Source organism: Canis lupus, chromosome 34, assembly GCF_003254725.2.
Source record: "Canis lupus dingo isolate Sandy chromosome 34, ASM325472v2, whole genome shotgun sequence".
NCBI classification, from domain to species: Eukaryota; Metazoa; Chordata; class Mammalia; order Carnivora; family Canidae; genus Canis; species Canis lupus.
Window position 1 is genome coordinate 24986245 of NC_064276.1, and position 13684 is coordinate 24999928.

The window sequence follows — 13684 nt, forward strand, 5'->3', positions numbered from 1 at the left end:
AAAAAAAGATATATAAGTGACCAATAAGTATGTGGATATATGCTCAACATGATTAATTATTAGGGAAATAAATTCAAAGCCATAATAAGATACCATTCTGTACTGACTAGGATGTGAAAATAATTTAAGTAAAATAACAAGCGTGGATGAGACTATGGAGAAATTGAGATCCTCATACATTGCTGGTCAGAGTGGAAAATGATATATACTCACTCTAGAAAATAGTTTGGGCATTTCTCAAAGAGCCAAATATATGATGACCATAGGACCCAGCAATTACATTCCTATGCCCAAAATAATTAACAATAGGGACTCAAACACTTTATGCAAATAGTCATTGTAGCACTTTATAAGAGCCAAAAGGTGAAAGCAGCTCAACTCCATCAACAGATAAATGGATAAACAAAATGTGGTATATACATAGAATGGAATATTACTCAGCCATAAAAAAACAAATGAAGTTCTGAGACATGCCACAACAAAAGTAAACCTTGAAAACACTATGCTAATTGAAATAAGCCATATAAAAGAACAAATATTGCATGGTTTGATTATATGAAATATCTGAATAAGGAACTTTATAGAAACCAAAAGTAGATTACAGATTACCTAGCAGAGGCTGGGAAGAACAATGGGGAGCTGTTATTTAATGGGTACAGAGTTTCTGTTTGGGGTGATTAAAAAGTTTTGGAAGTAGACAGTGGTAATGGTTGCACAACACTGTGAATGTCATGCATGCTCCTGAACTAGACAGTTAGAAATGTCTAAAATGGCAAATTTTATGTTATATACATCTTACCACAATAAAAAAGAATTAAAATATGTAATGACATTAAAAGATTTTAGGGGAAGGGAAGGAAAATAAGATAAAAACAGAGAGGGAGGCAAACCATAAGAAACTCTTCTTAACTATAGGAAACAAGCTGAGGGTTGCGACACGGGAGGTGGTGGGGAGATGGGGTTACTGGGTCATGGGCATTGAGGAGGGCACATGATGGAATGAGCACTGGGTGTTATATGCAACTGGTGAATCACTAAATTTGACCCCTGAAACTAATAATATACTATCTGTTAACTTTAATTTAAATAAAACCTAAAAAAAAGTACTTATAAAGTTAAATGAAAAAAAATGTATGCACAACTATCTAGAGAACATAATTCAGATTTCTTCATTTATACGTATACATTAAAATGCTTTAATTGGTTAGTTCTGAATGGTAGAACAAAGGTGGGTTTTTTTTCCTTTGTCATACCTTGTGATGTTTTCTATCTTCATTTTACAACGAATATGTATTAGTAATCATAAGAACAAAAATAATCAAGTTATTTATTAAAAAATAAAGAAAAACCTGGAGATGCCTGTTATTGAACAGGGAACAATCATGAAAGAAAAGAGGGCTGTTTTCAAAAATCTGGAAGAAAGACTGTCCCAGGGAGAAAACTCAGATTACCCTATGCCACTGCAATGGCAGAACAAAGGTGAATGGAAGCTACACAGAGATAGGTTTGACTTGAAATGAAGAACTCTCTTAACAGTATGGACTGTCCAAAGGTGTTCTTTCCAGAGATTTGGCAAGTATTTAATGAGCCCCTTGGATATGTTAGGCACTGTCAATAGTATCAATAGCATTGGGAACATAGCAGTAGTCAAGACAGACAGGGTGCTGTTCTCATCACTCACGCACACTGGAAGAGGGAAGGCAGGAAAATGCAAGTAAAATATTGATAAATATAATTTCAGATTGTGAAAAGAGCCATACAAGAAAAAGAGAGCACAGTTGTGCTTTCTGCCTCTGCTACCACCATTCGCCTTTGAAAAAGCTTGTGGCAAAGGGGAGCAGAAAAAAAAGAAGCAAGTTCTGAACTTTGCCCTTGACTGCACCCACCCTGTAGAAGAGGGACTCATGGGCACTGCCAATTTTGAGCAGTTTCTTCCAGAGAGAATCAAAATGAACAGAAAAGCTAGGAATCTCAGTGGAGGGGTTTTAACTACTGAAAGGAGCAAGAACAAAATTACAGCAATGAAGTATCTCATCAAAAAATAATTGAAAAAAAAAGAAAAAGAAAAAGAATATTTGAAGAAGAATAATCCATGTGATTGGTTGAGCGTAGTTGCTAACAGCAAAGAGAATCACGGATTGCATTACTTCCAGGTTAACCAGGACAAGGAAGAGGAGGAAGATGAAGATTAAAATTCATTTATCTGGAATATTTGTATGCGTTCTTGAATAAAACTTGGGAACAAATAAAATAAAAATAGAGCACAATTATGTGATAGAGAATAATTGGCTTGGTGACTACTTAAAGTGACCTTCCTGAGGTGGTGACATTTGAGCTATGGTCTGAATAATAAGAAAAAGTCAAAGCCATATAAAGATTGAAGGGAAGAGTGTTTTAGGCAAAGGAAATAACAAAAACAAAGGCACTGTGGTCACCATGAGCTTGGTAGTGCTCAAGAGAGTGAGAGACCAGGGTGCTGGGAACAAGGGAATAGCAATGTGGTTGGAAGTAAAGGCAGAGAAGCAGGCAGGGGCCAAACAAAGCATTTTAAGCATGTGGATGACAATAAAATTTACTTTTTAAAAATAACACTCTTGCTACCCTTGGAAAGGTATATAGGGGTAAGGGGAAGCCAGATCAGTTGTGAGGTTGTTGCAGGAATCCACAAGGGAGGTGACATTGCTCTATGACAATGACTACAGAGCTGCATATTGAGAGGAGGGATGCAGGATGGCTTCTGCAGGTACAGCCAAGGCTGTGAAAGGTAATGAAAAAAGAAACTAAGGATGACTCCAGGTCTTAGTGGTGCTATTTTACTAGGATGTAAGGAAAGGAATTTTTATTTGCTTCTTTCTTTCACTGATGTGTTCCAAGTGCCTATTCCAGTAAGTAACACAAACTAGGCACTCAGTCAATAGTCAATGACTTTGCTGAATATCAGATCTGGTACAGGATAAGAAAATATATTTATATGCAGATAGGAATGATCCAGCAGACCAGAGAAAAGCTGATGATGGTGGAGAAAGACATGATTACAGAAACAAAATCCTTGGAAGGTAGGAGGAGGTAGTATTAAAAGTACAAGTGCAATTGTTGGCATTTATTGTAGCAGGAAAGCAGAGAATATGGTAAAGATGATGGGGAGTGGGTAAGTGGGGGAATCCTACGGCAGGGAAATTGGGGGCACAATTCATGTCAATTAAGAGGTGGCAGTGAGAGTGGCCTAATGGCAAGATAACCTTTAATCTCCATTCAAAACCCCAAAAGGCTAGGATTTAAAGATGGAAAACATAAACGCCATTCAGCTTCTATAAACGGGGTGCATACTGAAGTCAGCATTCTTGATGTTCAAGGTGCATTTTTCCTTTTAAATGTTCAGTGACCATTATGGAAGCCCCATATTTTGTGCAAAACAGCAAGATGACTAACCAGATTTTCCTTTGTTAACACTTTTCTTTTAACCTAACACTCAAAAGGAGGGATCCTATTTCCTCTTTCCCTCTCTGTATGTATCCTCGGGAATGAGTCCCACAATCCTGAGGCTATAGCTAGTATCCCTCCTGATGGGCCTTCTGGGGCAGAGGGAAATATACTGAGGGGAGCAAAGAAAGTTTTAAACATGTCTTACTTGTTATGCCAATAAGAGTTGTGATGGCCAGATCCTGGAACAGAAACTGGTAATTTGAAAGGCTGTTTGTCTCCTAAAAATAAAAAGGAAAATGACTCAAAAAAAGTTGTGACCCTCTGGATGAAGTCTGATGTTAACTGCATTCATTTTGTCACTGCAACATAGGATTTTACAAGGAGGTGGTGTGGCCAGGGTCCTGTCCATGTAGGTGAGAGTATCAAAGACAAGGCTGTAAAACGCTCTCTAGCCAGGAGGCTACCTTTGTGTGCTTTCTGGGCTGAGTCCTTTGTACATCGGTATCCCCTTATTGAGGGGGACATCTTACTCTAGTAGATGAATCTAGTAGATTCATCTCTGATCTCTTTTCTTCCTGCTAGCAGAAAAGTCAGGGTTTGGTCTGCCACAATAGGACAGTGGGTTCCCAGGAGTAGCAAGTGATAAATACGTGGTGATCTTACCAAAATTTTACTGATGGAAAAAGAGAATAACTGAACTCACTATTTGCATTCTTGGGCATTATTAGAAAGTCCTGATAAAGCACCTTGATATTCTTGAGAAAAAAGTGTTAAAGTCTTACTGATTTCAAGAAACTTGCTTCCTTGCCCCCCTCTACTTTAAGTGGAAAGGAATAATGATGACCCATGTTTAATTCTATAGCATGAATTACTGGGATTCCAAAATAGGGCCAAATTTACATACATAACTTCTCCTTCTCCAACCCATTCATTAGTGAGTGGGAAAAGTCATAGATAATCTGAAAATAACAACCAAAACCGTCAATCCGTCAATCCAGAAGCAAGAGGGCAGTACATAGAGATGAATCTAAGGAATCAGCAATATACTGCTTGTACGAGCTCATGAGAGTCAACTGCCAAGTTTTCAGGGATCTTTTTGAGCTGTTTGTTAAACACAGCCACTATAAAAACTTAAGTCATACAAATCTACCACTAAATACATTATGCTAAAAACAAAGCTAATAAATGACCCAAAACCAACGCTTCCTAATCATTATCCTACATTATACTGTTATCTATGCTCTTTAAGATAGTTACAACCCTTGTGTCTCTGAAGTGCAAGTACTACGTAATGGCATGCTATTGCATATCTCTTCCCAACTCGATGCTCAGTGACAGCCGTTAAGACAGCTCGAAACCAGCCATGGTGGGAGTATTTACACCATGAAAGTTGGCAAACATTAATAACCAGGGCTTGTCTTTCCAGGGAGAGCCGGCTATGAAACATTTACCAGCACCCCAATCAGAGAATCGTTTCTTTAATGAACAGTACACTGGAGTAGAGTCACACTGGACTTGGGAAGATAGAGACCTGGTCCAAGCAGGCAGAAGCAACAGTGAAAAAGAGGGAGTGTCTGCTGTGTTCTGATCCTCAGCTACCACTACTACATAAAAAGTGTCTGTCAGAGAGTCAGAGAATTAATACCATCAACTTTTCCTGCGTATATTCATCTATTTCTGATTTACTTTCAAAATAAAGGTAACTTTAGAAGGGCTGTTGGTGCTCGCATCTCCCCACATGCACTCTTCCTTAGAGGCACTGCAGACTGGGAGGGCACCACCACTCGTTTCAGTTCTCACTAACCAAGAGCTCAGGTCCCAAGTCATACCCAGTAGAGCAGCAGAACACCAACATACTGAATCATGCTGTACAGAGCCATGTACTTAAACATGCAGAATGAGGTGACGAGAGCTGCGCGTCCTTCCCTGTGTGAGAAAAGAAATGAAAAATAAGGAAATGAAAGGAATAGAAGGAAATGAGGTCAGTTACTCTGTGCTGTTCAGCTAAGTGCAGGAAAAAAACCTCAAAAGCCTGATTATTTGACTGTTTGTCTGACAGACTGGGAGCTGGCTTGAGCCAGTGGGAGCTGGCTGTCAGGATGCTAAAATGACTAAATTTTCAGGAAACACCGATTCCAGGCCAAAACCCACAGGCTTGGTTCAGCTATAGAGCCCAGGTTGAGTGTTAGTCTCTTCCTTTGTGTGGGGCCTTATGTGAACCCAGAGTAAGAGGGATTGGGAACTGGTCCCAGATCTCATACCTATGCACTGATGTCATTTGGAAGGTCAGTTTTCTTCTAACACAGTTTCTTCATCTGTGTGAATTAAGGGATTTAAATAAGATTGCTGACTTGGGGGCTATTTTCATGCAGGTGTTTCATTTCATTCAAATCTCATTTGGTAGGATGCCTGGGTGGCTCAGTGCTTGAGCATCTGCCTTTGGCTCAGGGCCTGATCCCGGATTCCCAGGATCGAGTCCTGCATTGGGCTCCTTGCATGGAGCCTGCTTCTCCTCCCTCTGACTGTGTCTCTGCCTCTCTTTCTGTGTCTCTCATGAATAAATAAATAAAATATTAAAAAAATCTCATTTGGCAGTGCCAACTTTTTCTGAAACTGGACTAGAACAATACCTACAGTCAAATTAGTCACATATGGAATTTAAATAGACTGGAAACAATGAGCATCCTTGTTTCTGTTACTGTTGATTGACGTTGAGTAAATATATATTGAAAGCATAAAGTAGATTACTTATGAACTGTCACTTTTATGTCTTTCCTTGGAAAGAAAATAGAGTTTAAATTTCCTTCTGGTCATAATGTTTTCCTGGGATTCCAAAACCTGATTTCAAGATAGGCTTTTTCCTGTTTGGGTGCTCTGCTGCCATCAGTTGCTCTACCAGAATGTAGTTCCTCTTCATCTCTCACCTACTCAGAAATGCTTTCACATACCCCTCACCTATAGCAGCCAATTCCACCTCCCCAGCCCCCTTCCTACTTTTCTCATTACCCTGATTTATCCATGCATGTGTTTATTGCCTGACTTCTTCACCAGAAGAAAGCTTTATGAGATCAAGGGATGTGTGATTTACTTTCTTCTGGGTCTCCAGCGTCTCTACTAGTCCCTGGCACTAAGTGCTTACTCTATAAATATTTGTCAAATACATGCATAATTTTTTTAAAGATTGGGAGGAGCTAGCCAAATCATTATTTTAATGTGGTGGGAATAGTATGATATCTGTAGATAAAAGACATTTAAGTAAAATTTAATGTTTTAATAATTTCTAATCCTATATGGATGTTTGAGCTTGGGCACATCAATGGAACCTCAATTTTGTTATTTGCAAAAGAAAATAGTGACCATTCTTACATTTCCAGGCTATTTTGAAGCATAAGATAGTAGGTATTAAAGCACTTCACAAACTGTAGATACATGCTAATTGTAATAGCCCAAAGCGGCCACAATGCTAACCATCTCTATCATTCAAATAAAATATAGCAGAAGTACATATTCTGGGAGGCAGAGATAAAGCACCAGGGGAAATTTTAGTAGAAGCAGCAAAAATGAATAAATATTTTGAAAATATTTGGGGATGGGAAGGATATTCCAAAGAAGCATAAAGAGTCAAGAGGAAAAGAGAGAAAGTGGGCAAGAGAAAGCTTCTGTACATCCCCCATTATAAAGCATCTAATCAGTGTAAAAATAACAATAATAAGAGTATGAACTACATTTTCAAAGGGAGTAACAAGTTCCAGATTCCAATTTTCTAAAAATAACCTGTTGAGTGATTTTCATTAGAAATGTCACTATTCTCCCATAGTTATTTTTAACTCCTGGTAAATCCACTTGGGAGTAGATTGGTGGATTGCATTGTCCTGCAAGGCACCTTCCCCACCCAGGAACAGAAAGTTTTCCTGCTCTTTTCCTGGCAGCACAATAGGATCTGCACCTGAAAGTCAAGAAAGATAAAAACAGTGCTGGTGCAAAGTGTCTACTTACTTGATAAGGTGAGGTACACACTCAATGTTTGGAGTTTTTGAAGTGAACGGTGAGGCTACAGATGCCTCCTGCTCTGATAACGAGATGCCCACATGAGCCATTTTCAAAGCCTGAAAGCAAAGGGTCAGCTTACTCTCCAAACACAGTCTCATATATCTCTCCTGAAGCCACATGAGAGAAGTCCATCAAACTAGCTACAGAGTGGCTTGTGGACCCAAGAGCTAGCCAGGAGCTGACCAGCTTTTGGTCTGCCTACTGTGTAAGAAAGAGATGGCACTGGGACACTTAGCCATTTGGTCTATACTGACCACTGAGCCATTCTATGGCTTTAGTCCAAACCCTCCCAAACTCTCCACATCAATTTCTCCACCAAAACCAATGGAGGTAGTATACATCCCCGGGATATTGTCTCTAAAGGACGTCCGGCAAGCACAATCAGGTGTAAGTCCTGGTATGTCTTAGTGTGACTTAGTGTCTTAGTGTGCCACTCACTGGCAGCTACTTACCCCACAGTCATTGGCCCCGTCACCGCACATACCTACGAAGTAACTAAAAGGGAACCATGTCAATTGTAAAGGGTATCAAAGCAATTTGACCTGCTAATTTCTCTAATTAAAAAGATAAGGTGAACTTCATTACTGAAGGTTCAAAGTGATTATTTATTTTAAGGGAGTTTTCCTAAGAGTCTAGTTTGACACAAGTAAAGTGTGACTCAGCAGTTTCCACAATAGAATGAGAAGTCCAGTGGACCATTCCTGACTCCAAGCATTTCAGGGAGACCCTGCACGTCACTGTTTAGGAAGCTGCTTTGTTGGCTGTAAAGAGGAGGCTCGCAGTTATATGATGTGACAACATGGCACAGTGGCACGCTGGAGAGGGCATCAGATTTGAATCTAGATTGAGACCTTTGACCTGATCATTTTGCCATTTTTGGCCATCATTTTTCCTTCTACAAAGGGTTATGAGTATTTAGTGAGGCGCTGTATGGAAAAGCATCTTATAATCTCTAAAACGAGAAACAAAAATTACTTGTTGGTGCTCTTAATAGGAAAGAAAATTCTCAACAGGAGAGAATATCTGCCATCTCAGCAGTCACTCAACTAAAAAAGGCAGCACCAGGCTCAGACTTTGAAGAAAGAAAACACAACCCTGCTTCAGGATCGCTCTTCAGGGCTGAGTGCAGACTGCTGGCTTTATTTGTTGACAAAGATTATGGATAGTCTGCTTCTAAGGTAGGAGTGCTCTGACCGCATTTACAGAATTGGCTTCCACACTGTCATACGAAGGCGACTCATTTACTGTCTGGGTTTGCAACCATGTGGAGAAGACAGGGCTTTATGAATCGAGAAGTTTGCCAAGTGACTACATGAAGTAGGAGTGGGTAGGAGTAGGAGTCATGTCTATGTGGTCCAGCACCAGAAGTAAAGAAAGCTGCCAGGACTTGCTGGGTTCTATTAACAAGAAATAAAGGGTTCGAAATGATGCTTACATTACTTGAACGTCTACTCTGTCATGAAGACCCATGCGTTAGAAGAGAACTATTTTTTCTGATTTAGGACAGAGAGAATGCTCTGTCATATAAATGTTTTAATATTTTTAAGGTTATATGAATCTTTTGTCATACGAATCTCCTTATGTCATAACTGTGATGATAACTTGTAAAAATAAAGTTTAAATTCTCATTGAACCTTTAGGAGCTGAACTCAGACTACCCTTTCAGGTTCCTTTTTCACCATACACTTTCATGCCCCATATATTCTGATCCAGTAGTTCTCAACTCCGGATGCAACACTGACTTAATTTGAAGAGCTTTGAAAAAACACTGATGTCTAAGCCTCACATGAGCAACTGAATCAAAATCTCTGGACAGTGGGGTCCCTGTATTGCTACTTTTTCAAAGCTCCTGAGGTAACTGTCATATGCAGTTAGGTTAAGAACCACTGCCTTAGCCAAACTAGGTGACTTCTGTACCTCACACAACTCTCCCTGACTGTCATGCCTCTAGGCACTTCATACCACCTGAGTTGGCAAAGAACCTACTCCAGTTTCTGAAATTCTTCCACCAGACTGGATTTCTGCCCAGGAGACATTCTTGCAAAGATGGTCCCATTGATCAGTATCTGTAAGGAAACCAAGAGAAACTTTTTATCATGTCAGTTGGGCATACATGAGATAATTGACAATACTCAGAACACTGGGTAATAAAATCCATGAATGACAAAAATAGTTTGTTTACAAGAAGTCCATTTTTGGGTTTTAAGACATTGAGACCTGGTCACTAAATAAATGACCAAGGAGACCAAAAATCAGTAAAGACTTAATAAAAATATTTGATTAAAATGATGATCTTCAAGAATCTAGTGGAACTGCCATAGAGAATGTGGTCAAAAAATCCTGAGCTTCATGGAATCTTGAACCAGTAGAGTATGAGGAATTGCAAGATACTCAGAGGTTAGCGACCCAAGAAAAGGAAAGGATGGAACTGCTTCTCAGAAAATTGTTCAGAACAAGTAGAAAAACAGCCTAATGATGAAATAGTGACAATTTGTAGTCTTTAATTTAACCATACCAACTAGACTTGACCAATTGTGAAGCTCTGATATCCCAAGCCTAATTTGGGTTATGGAACATCGATGGTTTGGAGATATTAAACCCATACTAGTTCCATCCACTTGAGCTTTATTCTACAGGGTCTAAATGCTTCTGTCTTACATCTCCATGTACCCTGCTCTTCTGGGCACTAACTCAGCTTAATGTTCCATCAGCCTCAAAGCCTTTATTCTTTTTTTTTCCTTCTTAAATAGTTCCTAAGAGGATAATAAATTGAATACAAGCAATTTATTTTTGGATTACACTGGACACAATCTTTTTCTAGTTTATCTACGTGTTATACATAAAACTTACCTGCCCCCTTATGGGTTCATTCTGCATCAGAAAAGTGTTAAGTTTGACCCTCTTTTGTATAGAGTTTCTCTATCGAAAAACCTAATGGAATTCCTCTATTTTTGGCCTGCCTTCTTATATAAATACTGGATTTCCAATATGCTAGGAGACCCCTCACCATAACAATATAAAGACAGCCATCCAAAAGCAATCCTTATGACTTGAGAGTCCCTAATACTTTATTCCTATAGATGATGAGAAACTGGCTAATCAAATTTACTAATTTTAAATCTAGTAGGAAATGAGACAACAAGAATATTTGCCTCTTTTATGATATATTCAATAGATATATCTTGAAATTACTTAAGAACATGCTCTGTAAGTGACATCATCAGCATCTTTACTGGGGGATTGATACCCTCTTAGAACTTACCTTTGGCAGTAGGCTGCTGAAATGTTGACTTATAACCTGAAAGGATTTTCCACTTAAGGCAAAGTGGTAACTTCCTTCTTTGCCATTATCAGAGACTTCTTCCCTGATATTAATGTAATTATCCTGCAAAGCAAGACCCAGTTACTTTAGACAGTTGATATAGTGGTAAGGGGGCACAAATATATCAGAGAGAAGGCATGATGAGAGTCTGGGGTCTCTCTTTAAGAGTCACATTCCACCCCTGATTCCTCAAAGAAACACTTTCTCTTTGCTCGATCAATCTTTGCACATCACAGCCTCTAGTGAATAGGAGAATAACACTTACTCATGTCCTGTTCTCATCCTGATTTGATCTTGGTGAATCCCAGAGAAGAGCACATTTCACACATTTCAAGTGTAAAATACAAAGCAGTGCAGCTTAACAAATCTCTTCCTAAAGTGAGAACCTACAGTTTTTTTTTTCTTATAGAATTAATATTGTTCCACAAGAACACAATAGAGATAAGATACTGACAAGATTAAATGAATAAAACTTTTTCCCACCCTGAAAACATAGTCTAATTTTCCAATGCACAGAGCAGTTTCTCTCCCAGGGACTAAATCTCCTTTGGATCCAATGGAATGGCTAGCAAGCAAGAGGAAGATGAGAAATTAGATTCACAGTCCTCATATAGAGCCAACAACTTTATTACACTTAAAAGAATGAATTCTTCTTGGCACCCAGGAAAGCACTATACATTAAAGCTTGATAGGAACAGTATGAGAAACTTATAGGAGTTCTTCAAACTGCATATGTGTGAGAAATATGTTGATCTTAAGTCACTTGCACATCTCAGCCAATCAAAGCTGCTCAGTAGCCAATACTGAGTAGCCAACACTGCGAGTAAGATACTACGGCAGAACATCTATTGTTAGGTATACCTGATTGCTGTATGAAATGTGTTTCTTATTTTCTACTAATTTCCAAGATATAGATGCTGATGAGGATCCAGTGGTTTCATTCGCTTCAATGAGAATGACTTTTTGGCTTTCAGAAACCATTCCAGACTTTCTAGCCACTGTTATTGCAGTTTGAAGATTGTCACCTATAAGAAAGGAGGAAGATAGCAAGATGAGGTTGAAGAAATAGAACCAATTCATGTAGGGCCTAGAACACTAGGTTAAGGAGTTCAGAACTAATTTTAGGTGTGAAATGAAATAATTTCTAAGTCTCTCTCACTCTGATTCTCCATGGATTCACGATCCCTTTTGTGATTCTTGTTGTTCTTCATCTGGTTACTTCAAAACCTACCAGTATATATATATATATATATTTTTTTTTTCCCAGAGAATGAGAGGAAAAAATAAAAAGGCAAAATTCAAATCTATTTTCACCATTTGTTAGCTTGGTAAACATTTAGCAAAACCCCACTGATTTAATATAGTATCAGGTGGTTCCTCTTTCAGCCAAACTGGAATAAGACCACTAAAATCTATCTCCCACTGATTACAATGTAAAACTATGGGAAAAATAAAAAAGCAACTCTCCAAGGATTTTGAAAAGTAAACAGAAGCAGGCAGAATGTGGAAGGGAGTCAAATCTGGAGAAACAATCTATAATATGATGATATTCTTGGCTTTTTTTTCCTCTTTCCTCTCACATGTTTGACCTGAGTGTGAACCCCAGTCCCAGAGATGTGAAGGAAGCAAAAACTCCAAGAGAAAATTAGTCTTTCTGGCCAGAGAAACCAGAAAAAAAAAAAGGCCTGAAGAATTATGGGACAGACCCTGGAAAGGAGAGAACAATACAACAAAACTAATAGTATATGAACTCAACTTAGAGTTGTATATATGCAGAATAAACCCAGAGAAGAAGAGTAGAAACCTCAAGAACTGAGCTATAATATTAATTGCCTCTCATGTCTTAGTGTTTTGCTTATTAAAATAATAAAACCTCAACATTCTCCACATGATTGTAACAGGATTCAAAGTCTTGCAATATAATATTTTAAATGTTCAGGCTATTAAACATACAAAAAAAAAACCCTGGAAAATGTGGTCAATTCTCAAAGAAAACAACAACAACAACAACAACAACAACAGCAACAATCAACAGTTGCTTGTCCAAGTATGATTCAGATATTGGACTTACCAGACAATGTTTTTAAAGCAATTCTTATAAGCCTTCTCCATGAGATGAAGGTTAACACTCTTAAAATAAATGACAAGATAGAAGTTCTCAAGAGAAAAAAAATATACTTTATAAATAAGAACAAAACTACTACTTCAGAATTGAACAGTATAACATAACTGAAATAAAAAATTCACTGGATGCTCTCAAAAAGCAGAATGGAGATGACAGGAGAAAAAGTCAGTGAATTTGAAAATAGATCAATAGAATTTATACAATCTGAACAATAGAGAGAATAATTTAAAAACAAAAGAACAGAGATGAAAGAATAACAACATTCATGTTATTAGAATCCAGGAAGGAGAGGAGACAGGAATGAGAACAGGAAAAAATATTTTGAAGAAACAAGAAAAGTCTCCAAATATGGTAAAAGATTTAAATTTATAGATTTAAGGAGTTCAGTGAATCCCAGACAAGATAAACTCAGTGAGACCATACTGAGAACTATTATAATCAAATTTCTAAGAACAAAGATAAAGAAAATATCTTAAAAGCAGCTAGAGAAAAAATACATTATATATTAAGGAATGATTATTCACATTATCACAGATTTCTCATCAAAAACTGTGCAGGCAAGATGACAGTGGAATATCCTTGAAGTGCTGAAGAAAGAACTATCAATTCACAGTCCTATAGCTAGTGAAAGTATCTTTCAGAAATGAAGGAGAAATAAATACATTCTTAGAGGAAGAGAAACTAAGATAAATTGTTGCTAGCAGATATACTCAAAAAGAAATCCTACAGGTTTTTTAGGCTGGAAGGAAATGACACCAGAGGGA

At 38.1% G+C, this 13684-nt stretch overlaps 1 protein-coding gene and 1 pseudogene across 6 annotated transcripts in view; one reads left to right on the forward strand and one right to left on the reverse strand.

Annotated features, from left to right (window-relative positions):
- The window catches only part of ATP13A4 (ATPase 13A4), a 111475-nt gene that overhangs the window by 16464 nt on the left and 81327 nt on the right, over nucleotides 1–13684 (reverse strand). For all 6 annotated transcript variants that reach the window (XR_003127288.3, XR_003127287.3, XM_025425383.3 and 3 more), the window contains 7 exons: nucleotides 11657–11820; nucleotides 10736–10858; nucleotides 9460–9539; nucleotides 7926–7968; nucleotides 7420–7529; nucleotides 5253–5349; nucleotides 3629–3701 (listed from right to left, as the gene is read on the reverse strand). Coding sequence is in view for 4 of the 6 variants with exons in the window: in XM_025425383.3 (XP_025281168.1) it covers nucleotides 3629–3701; nucleotides 5253–5349; nucleotides 7420–7529; nucleotides 7926–7968; nucleotides 9460–9539; nucleotides 10736–10858; nucleotides 11657–11820 (690 nt within the window). In the remaining 2 variants the exon portion in view is untranslated. The remainder of the gene's footprint in view (nucleotides 1–3628; nucleotides 3702–5252; nucleotides 5350–7419; nucleotides 7530–7925; nucleotides 7969–9459; nucleotides 9540–10735; nucleotides 10859–11656; nucleotides 11821–13684) is intronic.
- On the forward strand, nucleotides 1356–2192 carry LOC112646006 (60S ribosomal protein L22-like; annotated as a pseudogene).